Source organism: Phyllopteryx taeniolatus, chromosome 16 (assembly GCF_024500385.1).
Source record: "Phyllopteryx taeniolatus isolate TA_2022b chromosome 16, UOR_Ptae_1.2, whole genome shotgun sequence".
NCBI classification, from domain to species: domain Eukaryota; kingdom Metazoa; phylum Chordata; class Actinopteri; order Syngnathiformes; family Syngnathidae; genus Phyllopteryx; species Phyllopteryx taeniolatus.
Genome location: NC_084517.1, coordinates 6,285,583 through 6,311,591, shown reverse-complemented (window position 1 = coordinate 6,311,591; position 26,009 = coordinate 6,285,583). Strand labels below are relative to the sequence as shown.

The following is a 26,009-nucleotide window of genomic DNA, read 5'->3' as shown; positions in this document are numbered from 1 at the left end:
AAAAGTAAAAATAGCTTAGCGCTGATATTTTCTAAATACACGTGCCGCATGTTCTGTCAAAGGGGCTTCAGGGTATTAGGACTACACTGTGACAGAAGCTCATTACCTTCAGGCACCACAAACGCCAACAAAAGCGACATATTCACTGTTCAGTTCAATGTTTTTTTTTCTTAAATTGCTTATGTGTCATGGCACTTGAGACTTATCTCAGGGCTAGTTTGAGCCCAGCCTCATGTACATTTCTCAAAGTGTTTAACATGGAGCTCAGACTTGCTACTATGAATTGGTGAGTGGATGAATGAGAGGCAACATTATGCAATGATTTTGGGAAGTATTAATTGAAAAAAAAAAAAAAACATATAAAGTTCCCTCAGTAAAGGAACGCCATTTAATAAGTGACCGCAGCTAAATTTTATGGACAACAGCTGCTGCAAAAAAAATGCTTTGGACAGTGTTGGTGAATTTGTGGCTAACCCGAGATATGCTGAGGAAAACACACATCCATCCATCCATCCATTTTCTAAGCCGCTTCTCCTCACTAGGGTCGCGGGCATGCTGGAGCTTATCCCCGCTATCTTCAGACGAGAGGCGGGGTACACCCTGAACTGGCCACCAGCCAATCGCAGTGGACCAACCCCTCAATTGTTCATTTGTAGATGATGACATGTGACTCACTACTCTCCTTGCCCACATTGGAGGGCATTACAGTACCTTCACGTCACTTGAGTGCCATATCTGAGCACGGGACTCCAATTTTGGCTTGCACCACAAAGCAAAAAAAATGACCAAGTAAAGGTTTGTAACCTTCAAAAACAAACTTAAATTGGGCCACTCGTAAGTCAAGGTACTGTACATGGCGTTTAGTTTTCAATGAACTCACAGTCCATGGCCATGCCAACAGAGATGCACTTCTTAAAACGACAAAGCTGGCACTGGTTGCGGGTGATCTTGTCGATGACGCAGCAGCCTTCATATTTACACGAGTACGCCGGGTGGAGGTTCTTTTGGATGGTCCGACGGAAGAAACCCTGGAAGGGTAAAAAAGAAACAAAGAGGCACAGATAAAAGATTGGCACAAGATGAGAAAAAACAGGAAACGGGAAGGAGGAAAATTGATACAATTATGTAACAGCTTCATTGAAATAGAGAGGGTTAAAAACAAAGAAAAAGGGATTTCCCAATCCCAAATGTGAATCATACATGAGCCACAATGCAATCCAAAATAAAATCCTTTGCATCTCTCCAGTTGTTTCGGCTAATCTTACTGTCACACACACACACACACACACACACACAAACAAAACAAGCGCTGAAGGGCAAAAACACAGCTTCCTTGTTGGCAAAGAGGAAAATGGCTGTTTTTGTAAGGGCCATTTATACCCAAAATAGATTTCCAGATTATAATGCTATCATAGCAATCAAACTGTCAGTTTGTGAGTCTCTTGGAAAAAGTGGGCGTATTACCAATTTTCAACACCACTGCAGGATTTCAAGAGAAGCTGATTTCTCATGTGAGCCGTCGACTCAACAAGTATATGACCAAAAAAAAAAAAAGTTAATTATATGAATACCCTAAAATTCAATTGGATGGGCTTTCAAAAACATTCCATGACAGTGCAACCTTTGTTTTTGGGATTCATCTGTTCCGAATTGTACGAAAACTGAAGCAATATTTCCAATAGAAATCATGTAAATCCAATTCGTCCGTTTTAGATACCCAATAACATTAACAACAAATATTTTCTAGAGAAAGACTATCATTTAACATACAGAAAACAATGGGACATAAATATGAATGACTAATGAAACATTAGGCATCACGTTTGCCTATATTGATGGCGTATGAAAGACGGGGAGAGGGGAGGTTATTGTTTGGAAGAGGAATCGCCATTTTGGTCCTTTGCTACTCGTCTACGGGGTTTCTTATCTTCTTTAGCAAAGGGCCGGTACTTGGAACGGTCATTGGCTCCATGGTTTCTTATTGAACAGCCGCATTCAATAAATAAGCAGAAAAAACTTTGGAAATGGTGTCTGATGAATGCGCAGGGTGTTTCGCATGTGCGTGGGATGCTCTGTGTGGGGCTAGATTCCAGGAAATGAGCGGCCGAGCCACACGGACAGTTGTGACGTACTGAAACTGGGACAACATTTTGGTGAAAAGAAATCCTCACCAAACTGAGGTTACGGTGTACTTTGAGTCATGATTAATCTATGCTTACAAAATTATACAAATGCAGTTTGTCTTAACTCGAATTACCATGACTCTTTGATCAAATGTGCAGCTCTCGTACAAATATCATCGTAGTTTTTTGTTTTTTTTTAATAACTCAGGGCAGCAGCAATTCATTCTTTAAGGAATTGGCGTAGAGATCAAATAGCCTCTCGAAGCCCAACAGAAATGGAGTTTTTGTTTCAATTGCATGCCATTGTATAAAGCTGATAGTGTTGGTTAGGATTCAAAGTTTGTTTCATTTGTAAACGGGGGAAAAAAAAGAGCGTGAACCGAATGTCCTTCTGCGGATACTAAAGAGCATCAAATGGCCGGCACATTAATAATGCCGCTAACCATTGCGACTGCGATAGGCAATGTCTTCTTTTATCTGTAGAAGACAATTTCACAGACTCTTACTGTACCTTGCAGCCCTCGCATGTGATGCAGCGGTAGTGGTAACCGGTCGCCTTGTCGCCGCACACCACGCATGGCTCATCCTTTTCCAGGTAGCTGGGGATATACCCTGGAACAGAGATGCTAAGAGCTATAGGAAAGGAGGAGGAGGTTAAGGAGACAAATGGGATGGAATTAGGAGAGAGGTGAATAAGGCGGATGAGCAGACAATAACGAAGATCCGGCACAGGGCAGGTTTTCAGGGACGAGGGACGAGTCGTGATAACAATGAGAAGTCCAAGCGGAGAAGGGGCTTTGCATTAAAACGGGGGCCATCAATGAAGCTCCTTTGTATGGCACCCTGAGGGTCTGTGATCTAGGCTTGAAAGTACTGTACACATATCCGTCCACACATACAGTACATCACAATGGGCTTCAACGCAAGCTTTGCACATGCTGGGCATTTATTTCACATGATCGTGTTTGCTCTCACTCGTAGCACGCCATCGTATATTTAGAACCTCAAAGCTATCGTGTTGGTGCACAGCAGGAAGTCATCAGACTAACTCTGTAAAGCACTTTGAGATGCTTGTCATTGTATGAAAAGGGCTCTATAAATAAAGTTTGATTTGATCAGCTGGTGCGTCTTCACTTCATGGTCCATCGTTGAGCTTATGAAGCACGAGTGTACTTGTGCTCACAGGACCCGATTAGACTTTGCATTCTGTGTCAGATCTTTATTGATCCATAATCTTTTGCTTTTTTTTTTTTTTTTTATAAATAATGTGATGTTCAAATATTGAATTAGTATTTCATGAATTCACATCTCATTTTTTCGTAGGCAAAGCTATGTGAGTGTGGGCTATTCTTGCTCTACCATGTGAGTATGGATGTGATGACTAAAAAGCTATTCTTCCACTGAAGGCATTTTTGATTAAACTAGTCTTATGACTTCCAGAAAACCTCCATTTCCCTTTAAAATCAGTGCTTTATGCAAAACTCACAGCCAGATAACTGCATTTAATGTCATCTTTTACTCATGAGGTATCATTAAATCAAGATTTATCTATAGCCACACAAGTGAACATGCTGTTTAGCATATTGTTTCTAAAGGCAGAGTATGTGACTTAGGGCAAGAAGCAGAATGGAATATGTAATATACGTCCCCAAGATGATGTCGCCTAGCCGCGTGGACGCCTCGGTTACGTGCTCTCTATGTTTTTGTGTTTTTCATTCTTCTTTGGAGACATTACGCGACTCACTTACACAAGGGGAGACTGGCGAAACATCAGGGAGTCTACCCAGGACCTTCTTTCACCAACTTTGGCAAATCCGCTCGGGCGGGGCTGGGGATTGAACCCCGCTCCTCAGAACTGTGAGGCAGACGCTCTAACCCGTCGGACACCGTGCCGCCGGTAAAGAATGCGTTTTTTGAAAAAAATCTACGTTTTGTCACAATTCACAGCATCATCGTCGGCTTTCCCCACACACATGAAGAGTTTTGGTTGTAAATATTAAACGTGTTAATGATTTAAAGACTGTCGGCCCTGACCTGTTTCAGACCCTATAATGGGGACAAATACACTCTTAACGCACCTCTTGACCTAATAATCATCTTATAGGATAATCCTATACAACCAAAGATAGTCTGGCGTTTGACGGGCTTGGTCGGTCGGGAAGGAGCAAAATTGGGACAAAAACAGCTCGATTGCCTTTATGGGTCTATTGGGCCTTAGTTGTTCTCATCTCCAATAATGTCTGTTATTAAAATGTGCCATATCAACTAAAACATTATTTCCCTTGCAAATAATAGCTTTGTTTTACTCAGCAAGAAAACTAACACCTCAGTAACCTGTTTCCCTTGAATTCCTTTTGGCAACCAGTTTGTAATGCACCTTAGCCTCAGGCATGTTACAAGTGAATGTGCGTTGGACCCTCTAAGGTCACCCAATCCAAACAAGAAAATGTGCTCCTAGAATTTGTTTGGTAAACATCCCGGCTAAAAATAAGTTAGACTTTCATCCTCGATCTCCTCCTCAATTCCACCGACACACCTTTCAATGAGGAAGGAGAGTCCGGGGACTCTGAGGTTGGCTCTCCTTTTGCTGGGGTTGAGATCTGTCAAGAGTTCCTAAAGCTTCTGGACGCTGTGGGACTATCTTGGTTGACACGCTGCTGCATCATTGTGTGGACATCGGAGGACAGTGCTGGAGCGGTTTGCAGCTGAGTGTGAAGCGGATGACGTAAGAATCAGCACCTCCAAATCTGAGGCCATGGTCCTCAGTTAGAAAATGACCGCATGCCTTCTGCAGGTCGAGGATGAGTACAGGAGTTCAAGTATCTTTGGGACATGTTCATAAGTGAGGGAAGCAGGGGATTGATCGGAATATTGGTGGAGCATCTGCATTCATGTGGACTCTGCATCGGTCGGTCGTTGTGAAGAAGGAGCTGAACCGAAAGGTGAACCTCTCAATTTACCGGTCCATCAATGTTCCTTCCCTCACCTATGGTCACGAATTGTGGTTTGTGCCCAAAAGAACAAGATCACAGATCCAAGCGGGCAAAATGAGTTTCCTCCGCAGGGTGTCCAGACTCTCCCTTTGAGATGAGGTAAGAAGCTCAGGCATCCGGGAGAGCCTCAGTGTAAAGCCGCTGCTCCTCCCATCAAGAGGAGCCATACAAGGTGGCTTCGGCATCTGGTTAGGCTGTCTCCTGGATGCCTACTTGCTGAGGTGTTCTTGGCATGGCCTCACAGGAGGAGTTCCCCTGGGAATACCCAGGACACGTTGGAGAGACTGTCTTCCAGCTGACCAAGGAAGGTCTCCGGATCCCACTCAAGAGCTGGCCGAAGTGTTTGGGGAGAGGGAAGTCTGGGCTTCTCTGCTTGGCTTTCTGAGTCTGATATGAGACTGCAAATAGTGTTCATTTTGATGACTTTGTGAAGTTTTAGTTCCGTATTTGAATCCTGTCCTTTCAAAGATTTGATTAACAGTTATAAAGGGGACTCTTAAACTTTGGCGACCGAGGTGAGCCTATTCCTGTTCTACAAAGCCTTTAAAAGAAAACAGCAAGGAGTCTAATACAACAGTAAGGACAAAGCTGGGACACCTTTCACAGTCCACGAGGGGAGTCAGCTCTAAAATGATGAGCTGCACTGAACATCATAAACCAAACATAGACTCCTCTTACACATCAAAAGCCTCAGCATTTTGATGTGAAGATTCTCCTGAATGGTGTATTCTTTTTCGTTGTTTTGTTATAATGATGACAAAAACATGGATGGCCTAAGTTTGAGGTGAATCATCCTTACCAGACATACTCTTCATCGAAGACTGGCTGTCCTTCCTTTTTCTCTTTGGCACATCGAGCCACCTTCCAGAAGGCAAGACAAGGAGGAATAACACTAAGTTAAAATACCTTTTTATTATTATTAGTTGCTTAGAATTTGATCTGACCAGCAGCTATATCACTCGGACAATTTTCTTCCTGTCCATTCAAGTGTCATATCTGATATTTCATTGCATTTGAGCAATTTTTTTCCTGTCCACTATAACACCCCAATGAAATTATACACTGGAGTCGCAACCCTCGCCCGGAAAAGCAAAAAACAAAGAGCAGTGACATTTCTTGCTCAGTTGCCGCGGCACTTCACTGTCGGACAATCATATTGGTGTGACTGCCGTGCCTATGCTCAGGCAGTAACACTGTGGAAATCCAGCTACACGGCTTACAAGAATCTCTGTGAAGTGAGCTGTGAAACTGAAACACAACATTGTCATTTCGACACAAGTGGAAAAAAAAACAAAAAAAGGATTTCACAATAACGGAGATTTTCTTGGGTACAATTTGACATGAAGTTGATACTAGAGTATATATATGCTGTCCTCCGAAAGTATTGTAACAGTGAGGTCAGTTCCTTTAGTTTTGCTGTACTCAAGGCTGACATGAGACTGATGTGAGAGACGTGATCAGCAACACCCACACACATATCATAGTTATGCTGAGTTCCTGTCTCGTATTATTGTTATTTTTTTCCATCATGTTTTCAGTCAAAAATAAAGTGATTGGCTCATGTTTTTGAGCAGGAACTTCCCAGTATGAGATAAACACCTCGTGGTTATCTTGCATTTATTGACTATGTATGATGGCATGTACGCTATGGTAGGCTCTTGTAAAAGGATTTTTACAAGTGCTGGTAAGACAAACTTTGTATTGATTGTTATAACCTCTTGATTGCAATAGATAACTAGACTGTTTAAGCATTTGCATGCGTATAAATTAGCGTCAATAATCATGATCACAATTTCTAATCTCTTTAGCATTGATTAAACTAACTGTAAATCCTTACAGTGGCAAATTTGACCTCCCTCGCTGACATCATTCAAACACAACAATGTGGCATTGTGAAAAGGATTACAAAACAAAGTTTTAAAAGGGTGCTAATAATACATAACAACACTGGGAATTGGGGAAAACAGATGCAAGAGCAAAGCAAACAATGAGCCTTGGGGTTGTAAGATGACCAACATCCACAACAATAACATGAGAAAATAACGTAGGCTTCAAACCTACACAGATTCTCGCCAGATGACAAATGTGTTACTTGAGAAAGTAGGGTTTAAAAAGGTCTACAAATTGCATTCGGGATTCGTTGAATTTCATAAACTACTACCAAGAAGAACACACTGGTGTTTATCCTAAAAGAGACAATCAATACAACAAACAGAAACAGATCTCTTAACTGCAAAATGCATAGACACACACAAAGTAGTTAAACACCAACCTGTTGATGCAGTATGGCTGTAAAATATGCATGCTGCTCCTGTTATTTTGATGTATTTATTTTTTTGCACTTTCACCCTCCCGGCAATCTAATTTACTGAGTACATGCAGTGCTCAGCAGCTGTTTGCAGTGCGTCGAGATCCTCATAGCGGTCGGCAAACACCATTGATCTAACTCTACATGGAGGTCTGAACTCCAACAACCTCTGACCTCAACACTGAAGTTGACCCATAAAAGTTCAACAGATTGTCAAGTAAGTCAAGCTGATACTATGTGTTCCGCTATCCCGAGCGTTAGTCCGCCTGCCTCAGGCTGGCTGCTGGCAAGAATGACTACGATGTTTGTTTCCCTCTCTTCCCCTCCCCTTTTCACTCTCTCTCTCCTTCCTTTCTGGCTGCTCTGGTCCAGCCCCCCCCCCCCGTGTGTGTGTGCATGCCTGTGTGTGTGCGCGCGTGTCAGCATGTGGCATTCTCGGCTATCGCAGTACAATTCATTTCACTCTCATCTGTTTTGAAAGAATGCTCCAGCTTCCGGTCTGCCAGTCTTGATTTAAACATACGGATTTTGCTCCTCCCAAGTGTCCTCTTTGTCCTTCTCATTTGCTAATCTTTGTCCCCATCTCATGTTACTATCGTTGCTGCTGCTAGATTCATTTAAGTGAACTCATTTCATGTCCTTTCCTCTCCAGTATTTTCCTTTTCTTTTTCTCGCAGGAATATAATTCCCCCCCCCCCAAAAAAAAGGCTTTCTACATCCAAACTCACTTAAGCTTAAATACTAATACGATTATATAACAGCAGCTGAGGCCGTCCTCTCCAGTCAAATTAGGTTTGGCGTGTGGGCATAATGTTTTAAATCAATTAGGATATCTTTTGGCTCTAATGCACAATAAATCCTTTCCGACTAGAAACATTTAAGTACCATTTTAACATTCTTAATAGCCACAGTGTGTAAAAATGAATTACCCTCTGTAGTATCGACACCCACCCTAATTTCTCGTGTATAATGTGCACCCATGTATAATACGCACCCCCAAAGTGGACTTCAAAATTCTGGAAAACCCTTCTACCTATGTATAATGCCTATTTACCATGCATGATTTTGCTTCTACAAAACATGAAGTATTATCTGTATTTTGTTAAGTTAAGCACCTTATTTGAACACGTAATACTTTCTTTCTATTTATTTGCTCTTATTTTGAAATTCACAGCACTACTTTTATTTATTTTATGAGAAAACACACAGTTGTGCTCATATGTTTGATTACACACGCAGAATTTGTAAGATGGGTGCAATTCTTTAAAGAAAACATGAAAGGCCAGGCAAAACACATTGAATTTTATTTGAATGGGATTCAAATTAAACTGGCGGCACAGTGGACGACTGTGTGGAGTTTGCATGTTCTCCCCGTACCTGCGGGGGTTTTCTCCGGGTACTCCGGTTTCCTCGCACATCCCCAAAAACATGCATGTTAGGTTAATTGGTGACTCTAAACTGCCCGTAGGTGTGAATGGGGGTGCGAAGAGTTGTTTGTTTACAGTATATGTGGCCTGCGATTGGCTGGCGACCAGTTTAAGGTGTAGTTTAAAGTGTTTTTTCAACTGATTTAGGACAATGTTGTACCGCTGAGTCTGAAAATTATTTTCTTGTTCAGGTCAGATTTTTATGTCAAGTTGTTAACAGTTTATTAATTGAAATTTTACAAACTTTTCTTACTGTAAATTGAATAGGAGACATTGATAAAAGTGGGTACATGTAAATTGAATGTTAGGTCATCATTGTTCAAAATTCAGGGCACGAACCTCTGTTTATTTGAACCTCTAAAGCGAAAATACCTGTACATAAAAAAAATAAATACAAAATGTGGACAAAACCAATGTGATATTTGGATACAGTACATCAAAATTGTCTTAAATCAGCTAAAAAATCTCACACAATACATTTGTTGTTGACCAGTGTAATCATGCTTCAATGAAAAGCAATTAATAACAAATTGAATGGCAAAGATGAATTCATGGAAATGAACAAGAAAGCCATTGTTGAGGAATTAATTTTGCTTAATTGAATTGCGCAATTGAAAAATGCACAAAATGTTTTTGTCTGCCACGGCTGTGGGCAGCATAGAGGATTAAATCACAGTATTTCATCAGTAGTATCTTCTGGCAATAACATGAAATTAGTATTCGCATCATTAATTCCTACAGATCGCGACCCTTGTGAGGATAAAGCGGTACAGAAGATGGATGGATGGATAATTCCTACCGTACAAGAAGGTTATTTGCACACAATTCTGAGTTAAAATAATATGTAGTTCCAACAATATTTTCAGATATGAATGCAACTGCTGTATAAATTCGTTCAATTGAATGTTATTCCAAAAATAATCAAAATATACAAACAATTCAATAAATAACAAGATCAACAGAATCACTAGATTCTCTTCTATTCCAGGGATGACAGCACCCTTTTGTTCGCCCTCAAAAGAACACTGACAGTTTGAACAACACCTCCAGGTAAATTCCAGTCTCAGCTAGTCTGATTCCACGGTGCACTCGAGACAAGGACGCATTGAAAATGCTCTGTTTTGACGTGTTGTTGCTTATCCATTCCAATGTTTGGTATAGAACCTATTCTTTATAAGTGTGACTTGGGCGTGACCATATAACAGCTCTTACACAATCATGTTTAAGGAGACATTATGTAATTTTTCCACAAACTAAACCCGTTCCACCCGTCAAAATAGGAAAGATCAAGAATTCGAGAACACCCTATTCATAGAGACCTGTTGAAAACGGCCTGTTTTGAGGCGGCGGTCCTGCCTAATGCAACTGAGCTCACCACACCTCCCATCTACAGGAGAGTGTGCCAACACCAGTATACCTTCGCGTTACCATGACAATAAGGAGGGTGGACCAAGCAGTGTTGCTAGTGGCGACTTGTGCTCAAGAAAACTGAGCCCCAGTAAGCGCAACAACTGCATTTTCACTCATGGAGGTGGAACCTCATCACCAGTCTGCCAAATTACACTTTGTCAATTGATGTACGGATCCATGCATGTAGTGCACGCATCAAGCGAATTGGCAACACACAAAGACACCCCCTATAGCTAACTTCGACGATCGAGTAGTATCGAGTTATTAGAAGCTAATGATGAAGGCTGTGCATCCAACAACACTGTAGCTCAGCTTAGCATTTGGCTTTGACAAGTTAGTGTTTTGGTGTAATCTGGTTGTCACGAGTGAGGAAAAAGAATGGTGGATCTCCTGTATTGTGTATTATGGATATCAGCCTGGAAAATTCAGAAATACATCCTCACAGAGAATTGTTTTGGATGTATGCAGCTTACAAAAAAAAAAAACTATTGTTGTGTAATTCCACACAATAGGTGCGCAGGCATTCCAGAGACCCAACAATTGGAATTCAACCGATTGCCAAGTTACCCATATGTCCCCTTGAATACTATTTAACTTGAATAAGATCAAATCGCAACTGTAACAATAGGAGAGCCACACATTCTGAACTGTAAATATCTTATTTGGAAATTGCTTGGAGCATAAAATCCAGGAATGATGTGAAAACATCGGGAACTATAACAAAACTGACTTTGCTCAGATAGCCTCGTGAGCTGCGGACTCTGAGGTTACGTCCCGGCGGCTAATGATAAGGCGTGCAAACTTGTCCGCAGGAGCTAGTCGGCAGTTTGAAGCCATTTCATACAACTGTCTGCTAGCACTAGCTTGCTCGGGTACATAACATTTTGTTGCCTTCTTGCGAGCCGTATCGTATTAAAAGTATGCGAACATACCTCAAGCAAGCCTTAAATTAATGTCCTCTCCTGAGCACCGGTGACCAAAAGCACGTTTTCCCCCATTTTGTTCTTATAATACACACGGCGCGATCCATTGTTGTTATCGCCATGGTAACGAGTGTATCCAGTTGCGTTTGCATTGACATGATAAAGCCCAGTGATCGTAAAAGGCGAGATGTGGTGGTATCGGAACACAAGATTGTATTGCAGTAGTCTGACATAGTGCAATCATGAAAGACCAAATTTGTCTTGTAGTCTGATCCAGATATTTACAGTACTACATCACAAAAGACACGCGACAAGGCTAAAAATAAACTAGCTTTTGGATTCAAATTTACATTTAAATGTCTTATGTCATTAAAGCCGATCAGCATAAAATGCCAACTATTGGCCGATACCGATTATTATATTATATTCTCCCGTTCGTGCAAAAGTGTTTTTTTTTTAAACGCCTGGCTTGTGCAACTTCAAGATACGTGCATTATCCCGTAATGGCTTCAGGCCCACTCACTGTGCATAAGCAGCTCATGTGTGCGCACCCAGCAAAGAGGTGCGACTCATCGAAGTCTGAGGCTGCCTGGAAGTCCTGGAGCGCGGAGTTTCCCTAAGACATGCGAATGCTATAGAAATCCATTTGGAAACTATACCATACTTTAAATGTGAAATTAACTTCCGTAGGGGAAAAAAAAGAAAATAATAAAAACGGTGTTGTTCATTTGCATTTAGTCACATCACTTCCTGTTAAAGTACCGCATCACGCGCCTGATCAGCAGTGAGCTGACTGCATTCAAACTTAGTCTACAGCTAAGTCACTAAATTAACTGCAAACAGTAATATGTGGGTCTGCATTCTTATGTCTTCAGTGAATGTCTTTTCCTAATTTGTTATTCCAGCTGTCACCCACAGTATTATATATTCATGCCAAATTCAAGGAAGTAGCAGCTGAAGCTTCGAAATGGAACTAAATATATCCTTGTGAGTTCTCAGAAAAAAAGCCACTAATTAATATAGTTCTACCTAAGGAAACCTGCATTAAAACATCATTTCGATTCTAAAAATCGAATTAAAATTTGCTACGTATTTAAACGGAAATCAGTACAGCTCAAAAACTCGCTGTGACTGTCCATGTGACTGCCATGCTTCAGTTAAATAACTCTTGGGTATTTAATTAAATTGATGAAGAACACTCCCTCCAAGCGCCAAGCAAGAGTTGTATAATGTTGTTTTGTCACATTCTGATTCTGATTCTGAAGGGAGAGGCTGGCTCGGCAGAGTGGTTTTATATGTGTGTTTCCGTTGAAAGGTGAGGTCATGTGGTTACATGTTTAAAGTGGCACACAAAGAGGCCCTGTACACAGTCATAAGCATAATAACCTCAAAACCTGATGCAGACAATCGAAAATGCTAAGCATTGCAGCAAATGCACATGCTACAAAACCACAAGCACCCCTTACGGAACTGTAATGATTATGCTGAACTAAAAAAAAAACGCACCCACGAGTTGTCTCACATAGTGCATTTACAACATATGCACCATAAAACCTGTTCAACAAAACAAATGAACGTTCTTCTTCCCTAACTTTATAACCACCTGAACAAACTAATGATGGGTTTCAAAATGATAAATACACACGTAGGCCTGTGACTGATAAAAAAAAAATGAAGACGATAAACGATAATATTGTTGAATGCCTCTGAAATCATGAAAATTAAGACCCACCCGTATACTTTTTGATAATTATTTATTTTATTTTGATTTTTTGATTTTAAATCAGTATCCATCCATCCATTCTCAACACCGCTTATCCTGGTTAGGGTCGCGGGGCGCTGCAGCCTATCCCAGCTGACGTTTTTTTTTTTTTTTAAATAACTATATTGGCCGTCAGATGTGTCCAATACTACGTCAAAAGACGCACGACAAGGCTAAAAATAAACTAGCTTTTGGATTCAAATATACTGTGCACGATGGCAATGCAGAGAAAATGTCTTTTGCGGTCTTTCAGCGAATTATGACATTAAAGCCGATCAGCCGGTCAGCATAAAATGCTAAATATCGGCCGATACCGATCAGCCCGATAAAATCGGTGTCAGGTCTAGTGTGTATATATATATGTATGTGTGTTCTGAGCCATTTCCCCCCATTTGTAGATGTGTGTTTAGCTTCATTATCCTGTTGGTGGACCCATGGCCTGCGGGTGAGGCCAAGCTTCCAGACACTGGGCAGCATATTTCGCTCCAGAATGCCTTGATCGTCTTGAGATTTGATTGTAACCATGTACAAAACAGACCATAATTGAGCCTCCTCCACGTTTCACAGTTGGTAACCTTCTTTTAAGGAAAGAAGAAAAAAAACACAATGGTCACTGAAATAGAATGGAATTTATGAAATGTGCTGTCCGGTGTAAGAAACTGGGTGTCTGCAGGTCAATGGTCTTACAACAGGATAATTAACCAAAACACAGTTAAAAATGTCCAAGAATGCCTAAAGATGAGGTCAAACACTCCAACTATGGTAAACACCCACATTTTGCAGGGGATAGGAACCAAGCAAGCCCTGCCACGAATACCGAAAAACCCTGAATAATTGTGCGTTTTAATAGTTTTAACCGGAAATATATAACATACGATAGATACCCTTTTAAACTCATCTTATAACCTTACCCTAAAAAATAAACATCTTACAGATTTCGCTTCCCATCACTTCAACCTTCCCTTTGTCTTCGACCCACGTGTGTCTATGCGTGTGTTTGCTTGTGTGAGCATCCAGAATGGTCTGAGACTGAACGCTCACCAAGGGGGGGGGGGGGGGGGGGGGGGGGGGGGGGTGCGGGGCGTGAGGCAGCACTCACAAGAACACGTGCATTCTCAATGACACAGTGAGAAACATGCACATGCGCACAACCACAAAGCAACAATCCCCTGCTGATGATGTCACGTATCGAGGCATCCTGAGCTGTCCTCTGCTTTCCGCCCTCACCGCCACTTAATCGCTCTAATCCACATGCCCACATGATACATGCCATGCATATATACACAGTACACACACACAATAGTAGCATCAGCACATGAACACAATCAATCAATCTTAATATAACGCTTTCTTGCAATGAACGTTTGCAACCAGGTACGAAAGTTAGACTGTCTACAATTTGTTTAAAAAATACGATCTACATGCTACCGAGGCAGATAACATGACTAACTAGTATGGTTAACATCAGCTTGTTTCTGCTCAAACTTTACTTCACAACAAAAAACTACTTTTACTGTTGTACTCCATTTTGATTTCATCCATCCATCCATTTTCTGAGCCGCTTCGTGCTGGAGCCTCTATCCCAGCTATCTTTGGGCAAGAGGCGGGGTACACCCTGAAGCGGTCGCCAGCCAATCGCAGGGCACATGGAAACAAACTACCATTCGCACTCACATTCACAGAGTTGTACGTCTCATTGCAATACTGTTGCAATAGGTTGCCCAAGGTTATTATAGCATCAAAATCTGATCCACCTCAACACGCAGCCATTAATGTCGAAACCATGAAACCACTTTCTCTTAGGGCTGGACGCACCTTTGTTGCCAGCAGTTTACTTCTATACAAGATGTACACTGATTCATTTACATTGTGTGTCATTTCCTCGGTATCGTCCCGTGATAAGATAAAATATTCACAAAAATGTGAGGGGTATACTCATTGTAGACACTCGATGAGTATAACAACACAAATTCGTCTCGCCACAGGGAAACACCCTCATGCAACTGGCCCACACACTCAGTTGACTGAGCCGTCTGCCTCAGGTACGTGCTATTTTTACAACGAGCTATATATCAAACTGTAGTTACACAGTTGTAGCCATGGTGATAAATGACTGACTATTCAATTGAATACGTGTTGAAAAGGAGTTGCAAATCATTGTATTCTGTTTCTATTTACATTATACACACTGTGCCAACGTCATTGGAATTGGGGTTTGTAAAATGTTCTGATCTATCAGCATCAAGGTATTGTATAAACGAAGGTAAAGGCATCAATATACACTGTACTGTTTCACAGCACCACTCGAATTTGATCTGTATCTGTGAGCGAAACACCCTTTCGTCCTTGTAGAATACCTACAGTATAGTGGCTAAACAACCACGTTCTCAGATAATATACAATCAATTATTATTAACAGTGTTTCCAACTCAGAGGTAAGACTATGAGGTAAGTTATGTATGTACGAGACTATGCATTGGTACATACAGTAATATAATAACTTTGATTCCTTAGTGACTGTCTATCATGATGAAACATTAACTGAGTGAAAGGGCACTGAAAGCAATGTCCGCTGTACTCAAAGACCCGATAGGCTTCTAATTCTAAAGTAACTCAATCAGTCAGTCAAAAATCAACAAGTGCAAATCCAATCTACCCTTAATGCCTGGCCATTGTGACCAAATCATTATTCCTCTCTAACATCCGAGAAAATAAAGAGCAGTTCTCCTTATTCTGGTTTATGTTGTAGACTCTTCTGGCTGCTTCTGAACTCAGTCAATGAATTTGTTAAATGAAGCATCGAGGGCGGCGTGTGCGTGTGCGAGTGTGAGTGCACACGTGCAGGAGGAGAGACAGAAAGCACAGATGGCAGTGTGACAGTGTTTACTGCCTTTCAGTTTGCCTCCCAAAATGACACACACTGTCATTCAAACCATTACCTGTTTATACATACGTCAAATTCTGCCACAGGTTCTATAATTATGTTCTGATACAGAAAAAGATTGGAAACAATAGAAAATAACTCATATGTTCATATGCTTCATATGTTCCGGCACATCAACAGTTAATCTCTGCTCTCCTGTGATGTTTACATCCCAGATTTGATAGTCACACAATCACACACGCATGCATGCACAAAAAGCAACAGTACATACTGTATACTCACTCAGTGGACACTTTCATCCTGTGCACCTGCACAATCTAATGAGATTCAATACATGAGCTGTATCACCTGCCTCCTAAAAAAAACTACATACATACTGTACGTATAAACCGGTAAACCAAACAAACAAAAACCACAATGTTCAGTTTTGATTGACACAGTAACAGTCAGGTTATCAACCAATGTTTATTATTTGCACCATGGTAGTGGTGTAGAAGTGCAGTGGATCCTTGCTCTGAGAGGCTTCTAAAATGTTGGTGTTCTTTCCTTGGAATACATTAAATTGTGCACTGTGGGGGTGTACCTAATGTTGTGATCACTGAGTGTACGTTTCACACACACACACAATCTGCCTCACCCTTTCTCATCTTTCTCTGATGAGTCGTTATTCTGCTTCTTGGACTCTGGCTCCATTCGGCCTCAGTCCCATCCAGCAGCCAATGACAGGACAATGAGGCTGACGCAGCCCTTGCTGCTCAGGATTTGCCGGCAGACCCTTCAATAGGCAGCCACATGGGAATGGTTGCAGTCATTGGTAGGGAGGAGCGTGGTTGGCACAACAACAGCTGAGGCAAAATAAACCTGGAAAAGGAAAGAGAGGAAGAAATGGTGATATCAAGAACGGTACAATCAAATGGTACAGTGAATTATATACATAACACAACGTAATCCATAAATGTTATCAGTCCCGTTAGTCAATCAGATCACACATCTGAAGCAGGACTTAATTCAGAGAATATTTTTTTTTCCCCTGCTGTTGGGCTGACCATATGAAAACATTGTTAAGATAACATTTCTAGTTTCAAAAAAATAATAGTAAAAGATGTATTTTAATCTATTGCAAAGTTATCTTGAAGTGATACATACAAAACAGTACAAAATCCTGACCACATAACGATTCAATATAACAGTAACTTATCTTAGTTCGTAAAAGCACTGCTCACAAATGTGAACAGTACCATCAGCACTGATGTTAACGTAACACAACATGCAGTCCAGGGTTGCCATGGTAATGACTGAGACCCTGTTCTTGTCGGAACTAGAAATGTGAGATGAAAATAAATGAACATCCGTGAATGAATGAACAACATTCGTGTCCTGTAAATTCTGTATGTTTGAAAATACAATAAACATAACATTATGTAATGATATATATATATATATATAACATATTGTGGATGTGTGTCAATCTGTGACAATTTTTAAATTGTATTTTTATTGTAACATTAACCAGTGTGTGTGCTATCTGCTCCGGGCCAAAGAGCAAACTCAAATGAACTGCTGATTAAACGGCAAAACATCTGGCAATTTTCTTCTTTTGTTAATGTTTTAAAATGATTATTTGTTGTTTCTGTTGAACCTTGAAGCACCCCCAAATCACATGGTACACAAATCAAGCTACATTATGATTGAAGTCAGTATCCAAATGGGTGGAGATACAAAGCAGTCCAAGTTGACAAATCCGACATGCCATGTCATAGTTGAGACTCTTCCGGGGATAAAAAGCTACATTTCACATTGGAAGCCACTAAAAGTTCATTATATAAGAACTGGCTACAGAGTGAGTCTCCCTGGAGATCCTGGGTTGTTGTGGTGTATATCAGTAAAGGTGACAACAAACGCTTGAGTGTCCTACTTAAACTGAACTGGATAAAAACATACATTGGCTACCTTTATTTCACTTGGAGTTGTGAGGAAATGACATATTTTGGGGGAATTCTGAATTGATTATTGAAATGTTATAACTCGCCCTCGGCATGGTACAGTTAAAATATACAGTATACATTATAATTGAATGAAATCAAATAACGTGGAGGAAAATTCATGGATGGATGGATGATGCATAATAAAAATAATTCCTAAAAGTGCAACTGCCTTATGATTATGATCCATTGTATCAGTTAATGTTAATAAAATAGATCTATCTCTATAGAGGAAATATCTAAACATTATCTAGTAAAAACATTTACCAATTCCTATCTGACGACAATGGTGAAGTTAAAGCTCTTTCAAGCTTATTAGTTAATTTTTTAAAATTACAATTCCACACAATACTTAAATAGTCGGCAACTGAATCTGCACTGAATTGCTATGTAAAAAGTCATCCATCCATCCATCCATCAATGACTGTTCTTCAATGGCCCAGTCAGAGCCCTGACTTAAACCCAATTGAGCATCTCTGGAGAGAGCTGAAAATGGCTGCCCACCAACGTTCACCGTCCAACTTGACAGAACAGGAGAGGATCTGCAAGGAGGAATGGCAGAGGATCCCCAAATCCACGTGTCAAAAACTTGTTGCATCATTCCCAAAAAGACTCGTAGCTCTATTAGCTCAAGAGAGTGCTTCTACTAAATACTGAGCAAAGGGTCGGAATACTTATTGGTTGTGTAATATTTCAGTTTTTCTTTTGTAATAAATTTGCAAAAATTTCAACAATTCTGTTTTTTTTCTGTCATTATGGAGTGTACATTAATAAGGGGAAAAAAATGATTTTAGCAAATGGCTGCAATATAACAAAGAGTGAAAAATGTAAGGGGGTCGCACCCACTGTATGTGCGGTAGCTGAGCTCGCCACATGGATGATCACGAGTCACCACTGAAGCCGGGTGTTCGAGAGCTTGCTACGCGAGAGATAGGTAGGTGATAATTTCACTAAAGTTGAATTATTTTTTTTTTTATCTCCCTGCCTCTCCTAGTTTACAATACGTGACAACGATGCCTCATCCTTCAATGAACGTGTTGAGTAAACATAAACCTCAGGGCTAAATCATGAACCGAATGAAGAAACACTAGAATGATTCTGTGAAAAAGAACTGAACGATTTGCTGAACGAATCTTTTCGACAAACTGATTCAAGTGATTCAGTACACTTAAAAGAACTGCTGTGTCCAACAAATGTTGCCCGTATAGCGTTCCCACTATAAATTCCCAAGGTAGCATTGGGGTGTCAAATAGTATCTTATACGCACCACCGCAACGAAACGCGGCGCCATCATGGCTTGTATTAGCGCAATTAGCGCTGCCTTGGGATTCCCTCACTGCTTCTCCACATTAGTAAAATGAGGGGAAAAAGTGTGCATGCCCATGAACGGGACACACGCGGAACGAACCCAAAGAGTGAACCCGAACTGTTTTGACGGTTTTCAAAAACTGTTCCATCACTAATGTATTCTGATCATTTTTTAGGAGGTCACATTTTTTTAAATAAAACAAATATCTACCAATATGTGTATAGTTGCTGGAGTAAGTGCAAAAACATGTAATATCTGAGTCATCCAATTTAATCCCAAAGCAACAGAACTCATTAACTCCGCATGTTTCAAATGCCAAAGGAAAACAGCTGTGATTGTCACGCATACTGTGGATACAAGGAACTAAAAATTTGCAAAACATAGAATGAGTCAAAGTACGCTGACCTTAATTGTTTTCAATGGAGCAAGAATAATAATAATATACAAGGTCTATCGCAAAGGTTCCAGCTACAGACTCTCTTTTCAATGAGGGCCAGATGATTAATTTTACAAATTCTAAAGCAAGCATGTGGCGTCTGCGTCATTCAGTCAGCGAGAAGAGGCGAGAGCTGAAGAAAGACAACTTGAAGCTGCTTCACCATGACAACGCGCTTGCTCACAATGCCCTGAGCTTCTGACAGTTCCTGGGTGGGAAGAACATCGCCATGCTGGAGCAACCTCCCTCCTCCGCTGACTTGGCCTGAGTGCAAGAAGGTATGACAGAGAAGGCTAGGAAAAGTCGTTAAGACTCCAAGAAGATTCATTTGAAGGGGAAAACCTGTCGTTTGGGACTGAAATATAACTTTTGTGATATCAGTCCTGGAACCTTTCTGACACACTATCTTGCTATATCCATTTTATTGTCCTCTTTCTGCAGCCACCAATTCCAGTTTGCTCCTCTCTCCCCCATCCATATCCCATTTTCTTTCTCCACTGCCCAGCTAGTGTGAGACTTGCCATTGCTATAATTCTGCAATGGTTGTCTTCACATTATCTCTCTCCTTATGTTAAGGTGTTACAATGACTGCACTCTCTCTCAGATGGCCACGTTATTCATTCAGCTGAGGCTACAGCCCTGCTGCTGCGTAATGGACACTGCAGCTGCTAAGAACTGCACAGTCCGGCGTTGGGCCAATACAAGGCTAACCCTATGAAATTGATTTGTCTGACTTTCTTGTATGTAAATGGACAAAATGTATTCTCACTCTGCACCATCATACAGACAAGGTATAAGAAACTCAAGGTGGAATCCTGAAGGCAGAAATTATAGTCGACAGGTGGTTAACACCCCCATGCGGTTCTTTGCATATTGAGAGGTGACAGTGAAACAGTGAAATAGGTGAAGTTAAAAACATTCATGTTGCTCAATGAAATACATGATTCTTGAGTACAAATCAGATTGGCGTTCAGACACTGTAATCCCTTTTTCACAGCGTATTCAGGTCGGGTTCTACAAACCCCAATTCCAATGAAGTTGGGACGTTGTATAAAACAAAACAAAAAACAGAATACCATGTTTTGCAAATCCTTTTCAACCTATATTCAATTGAATATATTTAACGTTCATCCATCCTATGAAAATAAATGTGAGCTGGGCGGTGGCCGTAGGCGGGGACCTTGGCAATCCCATCCCCGTCTACAAAAGCTGGTACTAGGGACGTGGAATGTCACCTCTCTGGCAGGGAAGGCGCCTGAGCTGGTGTGTAAGGTCGAGAAGTTCCGACCGGATATAGTCGGGCTCGCCTCCACACACGGCTTGGGCTCTAGTACCAGTCCTCTTGAGAGGGGTTGGACTCTCTTCCACTCTGGAGTTGCCCACGGTGAGAGGCGCAGAGCAGGTGTGGGTTTACTTATTGCCCCCCGGCTCGGCGCCTGTGTGTTGGGGTTCGAGAGGGTAGCCTCCCTCCGCCTTTGGCCTTTAAATCTCCATTATTTCTCACTTGTGAACGAGACCCCAAAATATTTGAATTCCTCCATTTGGAGCAGGATATCATTTCCGACCTGGAGAGGGCACTCTACCCTTCTCCAACTGAGTACCATGGTCTCAGATTTGGAGGAGGTGATTCTCAGCCCAACCGCTTCACATTTGGCTACAAACGGCTCCAGTGAGAGTTGAAGATTGAGGCTTTTTAAGCCAACAGAAACATATCATCTGCAAAAAGCAGCGATGCAATACCGAAGTCACCAAACCGGACCCACTCAATGCCACGGCCGCACCTAGAAATTCAGTGATTATGAATCTGCTCAACCAATGAACAACCAGCAGTGGGTTAAGTCACTCATACTGTATCACGTTGGAAAGCTTGAAACACTGACTGTGCACGTCCTGCATGTGGTACCTTGCTGCTAAAAGTTGTAGCGAGTTGTCTCTGTACCGTGCAATGTAAAAAGGACATTTTTGGGACCTCAGTAGTATGATGTGGGTCATGGTAAAGAGTGAAGACTGCTACAGACAATGGTCAGTGACATTGATGTATTCATTGTTGATTGCTGTTGCAACGCACCTCGCTGATTAAACTGCATGTGCACAAATACACAAACACAATCTGGCAGCATGACTGCAGCCACAGTCCCCAGACAGACAGACAGTGGATGACTCATCTAATGGCCCAGTTATACGTGTTATACGTGTTATACGTGCGTACCTATGTGTACCACATTCACGCGCACACAACACTCACTACAAGGTAATGGGATTTGATCCCGCCTTAGTTTGTCCCTGGTGTACTTTTTGCAACAGAAAAACTGGGTCACTTACTCATGTATGTGTCCAGATAGATGAGACAAACATCATAGAGTCATCTTGTCCTTCCCTGTTTGGCATGTTCTAAGCACAATAGGACTTGTGAGTGAGAGAGCCCCCTCCCATCTTTTCATCCCGAGCCAAAAGTCTTATTGGTTGATGCAGTTTCCTATACATCACAGCATTTCCAAGCCACAGGTGGTGGGGCAGACTGTGTGTTGCCATGCCAACTGGAATAGAGGACAAGAATAAGTTATGGTGCTATAATGTGAGGAGACTATCAATGATGGAATGTATTATATGTGAATGACAGACGGTGGTCACATACATCTTTTGTTCCTTATGTTCTCGCAAACATTATCTCTTTCCTAATACATAACAACATCTCATATAATAGTCTATAGAGTTCTGTTTTCCGACTGTCCAAAAAAAACAAAAACAAAAAACGCTGTGCTTACAAAACAAAGTCTATGTTCACATTGCGGGTCAATTCTGATTTATTGGCCCATTGTGATTTTTTTTTTCATGTCGATGTGAACGGTACAATTAAGATTCTTTCAAATGTGACCCAGGATATGGATATAAATCAGATATATATCTGAGTGTAGTATGGACGCTCAAGGCGCTCTCATCCAACCGACACGTCATCAAAAGGACAAAAACCGGAACAATTGTTCGGCAAAACAGACACGTGCGACAAGCAATGGTGGACGAAGGAGCAGAAAACAGTCAGAGGTCAGGCTGGACAATTACAGTGGGTACGGAAAGTATTCAGACCCCTTCAATTGTTCACTCATTTGTTATATTGCAGCCATTTGCTAAAATCATTTAAGTTCATTTTTTTCTACATTAATGTACACACAGCACCCCATATTGACAGAGGAAAACGGAATCGTTGAAATTTCTGCAGATTTATTAAAAAAGAAAAGCTGAAATATTGTAAAGCCATAAGTATTCAGACCCTTTGTGCTCAGTATTTAGTAGAAGCCCCCTTTTGAGCTAATACAGCTACGAGTCTTTTTGGGAATGATGCAACAAGTTTTTCACACCTGGATTTGGGGATCCTCTGCCATTCCTCCTTGCAGATCCTCTCCAGTTCTTTGAGGTTGGATGGTGAAGGTTGGTGGACAGCCATGTTCAGGTCTCTCCAGAGATGCTCAATTGGGTTTAAGTCAGGGCTCTGGCTGGGCCATTGAAGATCAGTCACGGAGTTGTTCTGAAGCCCCTCCTTCGTTATTTTAGCTGTGTGCTTAGGGTCATTGACTTGTTAGAAGGTGACCCTTCGGCCCAGTCTGAGGTCCTGAGCACTCTGGAGAAGGTTTTAGTCCAGGATATCCCTGTACTTGGCTGCAGTCATCTTTCCTTCGATTGCAACCGGTCGTCCTGTCCCTGCAGCTGAAAAACGTCTTCCGTTTAAGGATTATGGAGGCCACTGTGCTATTAGGAACCTTGGGTGCAGCAGAAATGTTTTTGTAACCTTGGCCAGATCTGTGCCTTGCCACAATTCTGTCTCTGAGCTCTTCGGGCAGTTCCTTCCGGAGAATGAATAGTGTGTTCCTCCAAGCGATGTGGATTTCAGATTATTTGTGCATTGATTGAATGAAATCCTTTCCTGTTCATGTAGCTAAATTATTTATGTGATGGTGCTTCAATTGATATGTGGGTAAAATCTATGGCTGAAATATGTTTGGGAGACCCTTCTTTAATTTCGGCTTGTTGATGAAGTCTGGATGGCAACTGGATGTAAACTGCGGCCAGGGAAATAATTGCACATGGGCATTTTACGACTTAGTGTCGATTGAGAAATTCCGCATGTCTCCAATCTCCGGCTGAAATGTGCCGGTGACCACAAATCCCAGTGACGTCAGGAGCTGGATGTGCACTCGGATGGCTTTGGTGACCCTCTTAGTGCGTTCTATTTGTAGTTTCACTGTTCTACCTCAAGGGTTTGTGTGTACGCAGGGTCAAAGCTTTGTGCAGGTTTACGCACGTTCCCACGCATACACCCTAGTTCAGGGTTGTCAAACACATTCACCCCAATTAGATCTCAAGCGGGCCCGACCACAATATTTGTATCTTAAAAATCCATAAAGAACAACTATGAAATAATTTCCCCATTGTTTTGGTGCAACAATTACAAGTACTTCGGGAAAATATTCACATGTATTCATTATCTTGTTGCAAATTTTGTTGCAAATCATCTGAAATTTTTAACCCAAAATTATTTCAACAGTATTATCAAACAGTGAGCGTGCGCCATTCAGTTATGCATCGTTTGTATATGTATACATTAAAATTTAAGTTGTGGCAGTGCATGGGGGGGGGGGGGGGGGGGGGTGAACAAAAAGATTCCAACGAACCAACCTCTTTTGAAGTTAAGCTTTTGACTGAATTGTTGTAATATTCAATGCTTCAATGCCTTCAAAAATTTCTACAGGAGGTATTTATTTACACAGATTGTAGTGTGAACATGACACGCCATTTCATATTCGTGTGCTCCTGAAACCTGGCATCGTTTGGCCTTCACAAGTGCATCAATGTCATTTAAGTGTTGTCAGTGCACCCTCCAGTGGACAAAATTTGCTCCAAAAGTTACTTTTATTGAAAAATAGCAGTGAATGTGTTCTCCATCCCCAGAAGCCGGATTGGACCCCCTGGCGGGCCAGTTCTGGCCCACAGGCCGTATGTGCCCTCGTTGATAAATCCCATATTTTGCATGGAAATGCTTGTACACACTGGGCGTACGCATGCTTGATAATTGAGACACTGAAAGTGGTGGGAATCACAAAGAGTGAAAATTAATAAAATAATGTAAAATACATAACATGTAGGGTTGGGCATCGAGAATCGAGAACCGATTGGAACCAGGACTAACGATCCGGTTCTCCCGGAACTGTTTAAATTTAAAAATTCCGGTTCCCAGTTTCGATGCCTAGTCTTCCAGCCGCGAAGAAGTAGTGGCGAAAAGCATGTGTATGTGTATGTGTAGCGTCTGACGCGCTCCGAGCCTCAGCCTAGACCGCGTGGCGCTTCAGTGAAGTCAACTCTCGGTCACTTGAGTGAGTGAAACAATAAAATACGTCTCTGCCAACATTGAGACAGCTCACAAGATAAACGGTTGCTTGCACTTTTGCACTGATGGTTTTTAGCGTTTATTTTAGTCTTCAAATCAACGTAAGCTTCCTGGTCACTCCTTGTCCTGATGGTCCACCACCTCGCCTTGGATATCCTTCCCAGAGCCAACCCGCAATAAACCATTCTAAAATCTGCTCCCTCCGCCTCAGTCTGCTCTTGGGTCCAATCCAATTCACATACGACTTTGAATCATGACATTAGGTCCTGAATACATGAAAGAAATGCTAATGGAATATAAACTCAGCAGGGCTCTGAGCTCTGCAGACTCAAGTCAAATAGTGGGGCACAGAGTCCAAAGCAAACACGGTGAAGCAGCATTTAGCTGTTATGCTGCACACAAATGGAAGAAGTTGCCAACAGAAGTGACGTCAGCCCCAACTGTGAATGTTTTTATATCCAGGTTAAAAACTCTTCTTTATTCTCATGCTTTTTAGATTTTAGAGCATTTCCACATTTAAATGATCTTTCTTGCTCTCTATGCTGTTTTAATTGTATTTATTTTTTTCTCTTTGTTTTAAATGTTTCTAAGCTGTTTTTTGTTTTGCTTTTAATCATGTAAAGCATAATTTCTTGTGTATAATCCACACCCATGTATAATACGCACCGCCAAAATTGACCTAAAAATTCTGGAAAACCCTTCTACCTACCGTATTTTCACGACCATAAGGCGCACTTAAAAGGACGGGGCGCCTTATAATGCGACGCACCTTATGTGTGCACCGAGTTCCAAAATCTATAAATGTTGTTGTGTGATGAGCGCTCCGCTTGACTGACTGGGAGCATTTCCTGCCGACACGCTGCTTATACAGAGGAAAAACGGACGTGGCTGAGGAAAGCATGCGGACGTAAAGGGGGGAAGGGTGCGCGTGAAGGAGGACGCTAAAGGCACGCCCCCAGTAGGTATATAGCGCCGGTCAAGCCAGCCTCCACTCGTAAAGTGGCACTATGTTTCATATTGTTTTGTTTAAAAAAAAAACAACTAAATTGTCTCCAGTTTCTGGGAGAAACGA

General features: G+C 41.5%; 1 protein-coding gene across 15 annotated transcripts in view; it reads right to left on the bottom strand.

Annotated features, from left to right (window-relative positions):
- The window catches only part of LOC133465822 (thyroid hormone receptor alpha), an 87,214-nt gene that overhangs the window by 37,941 nt on the left and 23,264 nt on the right, over positions 1 to 26,009 (bottom strand). For 9 of the 15 annotated variants that reach the window (XR_009784763.1, XM_061748926.1, XM_061748930.1 and 6 more), the window contains 5 exons: positions 21,880 to 22,094; positions 16,468 to 16,691; positions 5,916 to 5,977; positions 2,635 to 2,756; positions 881 to 1,028 (listed from right to left, as the gene is read on the bottom strand). Coding sequence is in view for 14 of the 15 variants with exons in the window: in XM_061748926.1 (XP_061604910.1) it covers positions 881 to 1,028; positions 2,635 to 2,756; positions 5,916 to 5,977; positions 16,468 to 16,523 (388 nt within the window). In the remaining variant the exon portion in view is untranslated. Of the gene's footprint in view, positions 1 to 880; positions 1,029 to 2,634; positions 2,757 to 5,915; positions 5,978 to 7,388; positions 7,765 to 16,467; positions 16,692 to 21,879; positions 22,095 to 22,913; positions 23,260 to 26,009 lie in introns of those variants that run through there. The other 6 variants (XM_061748924.1, XM_061748932.1, XM_061748925.1 and 3 more) reach the window with 5 other exon arrangements.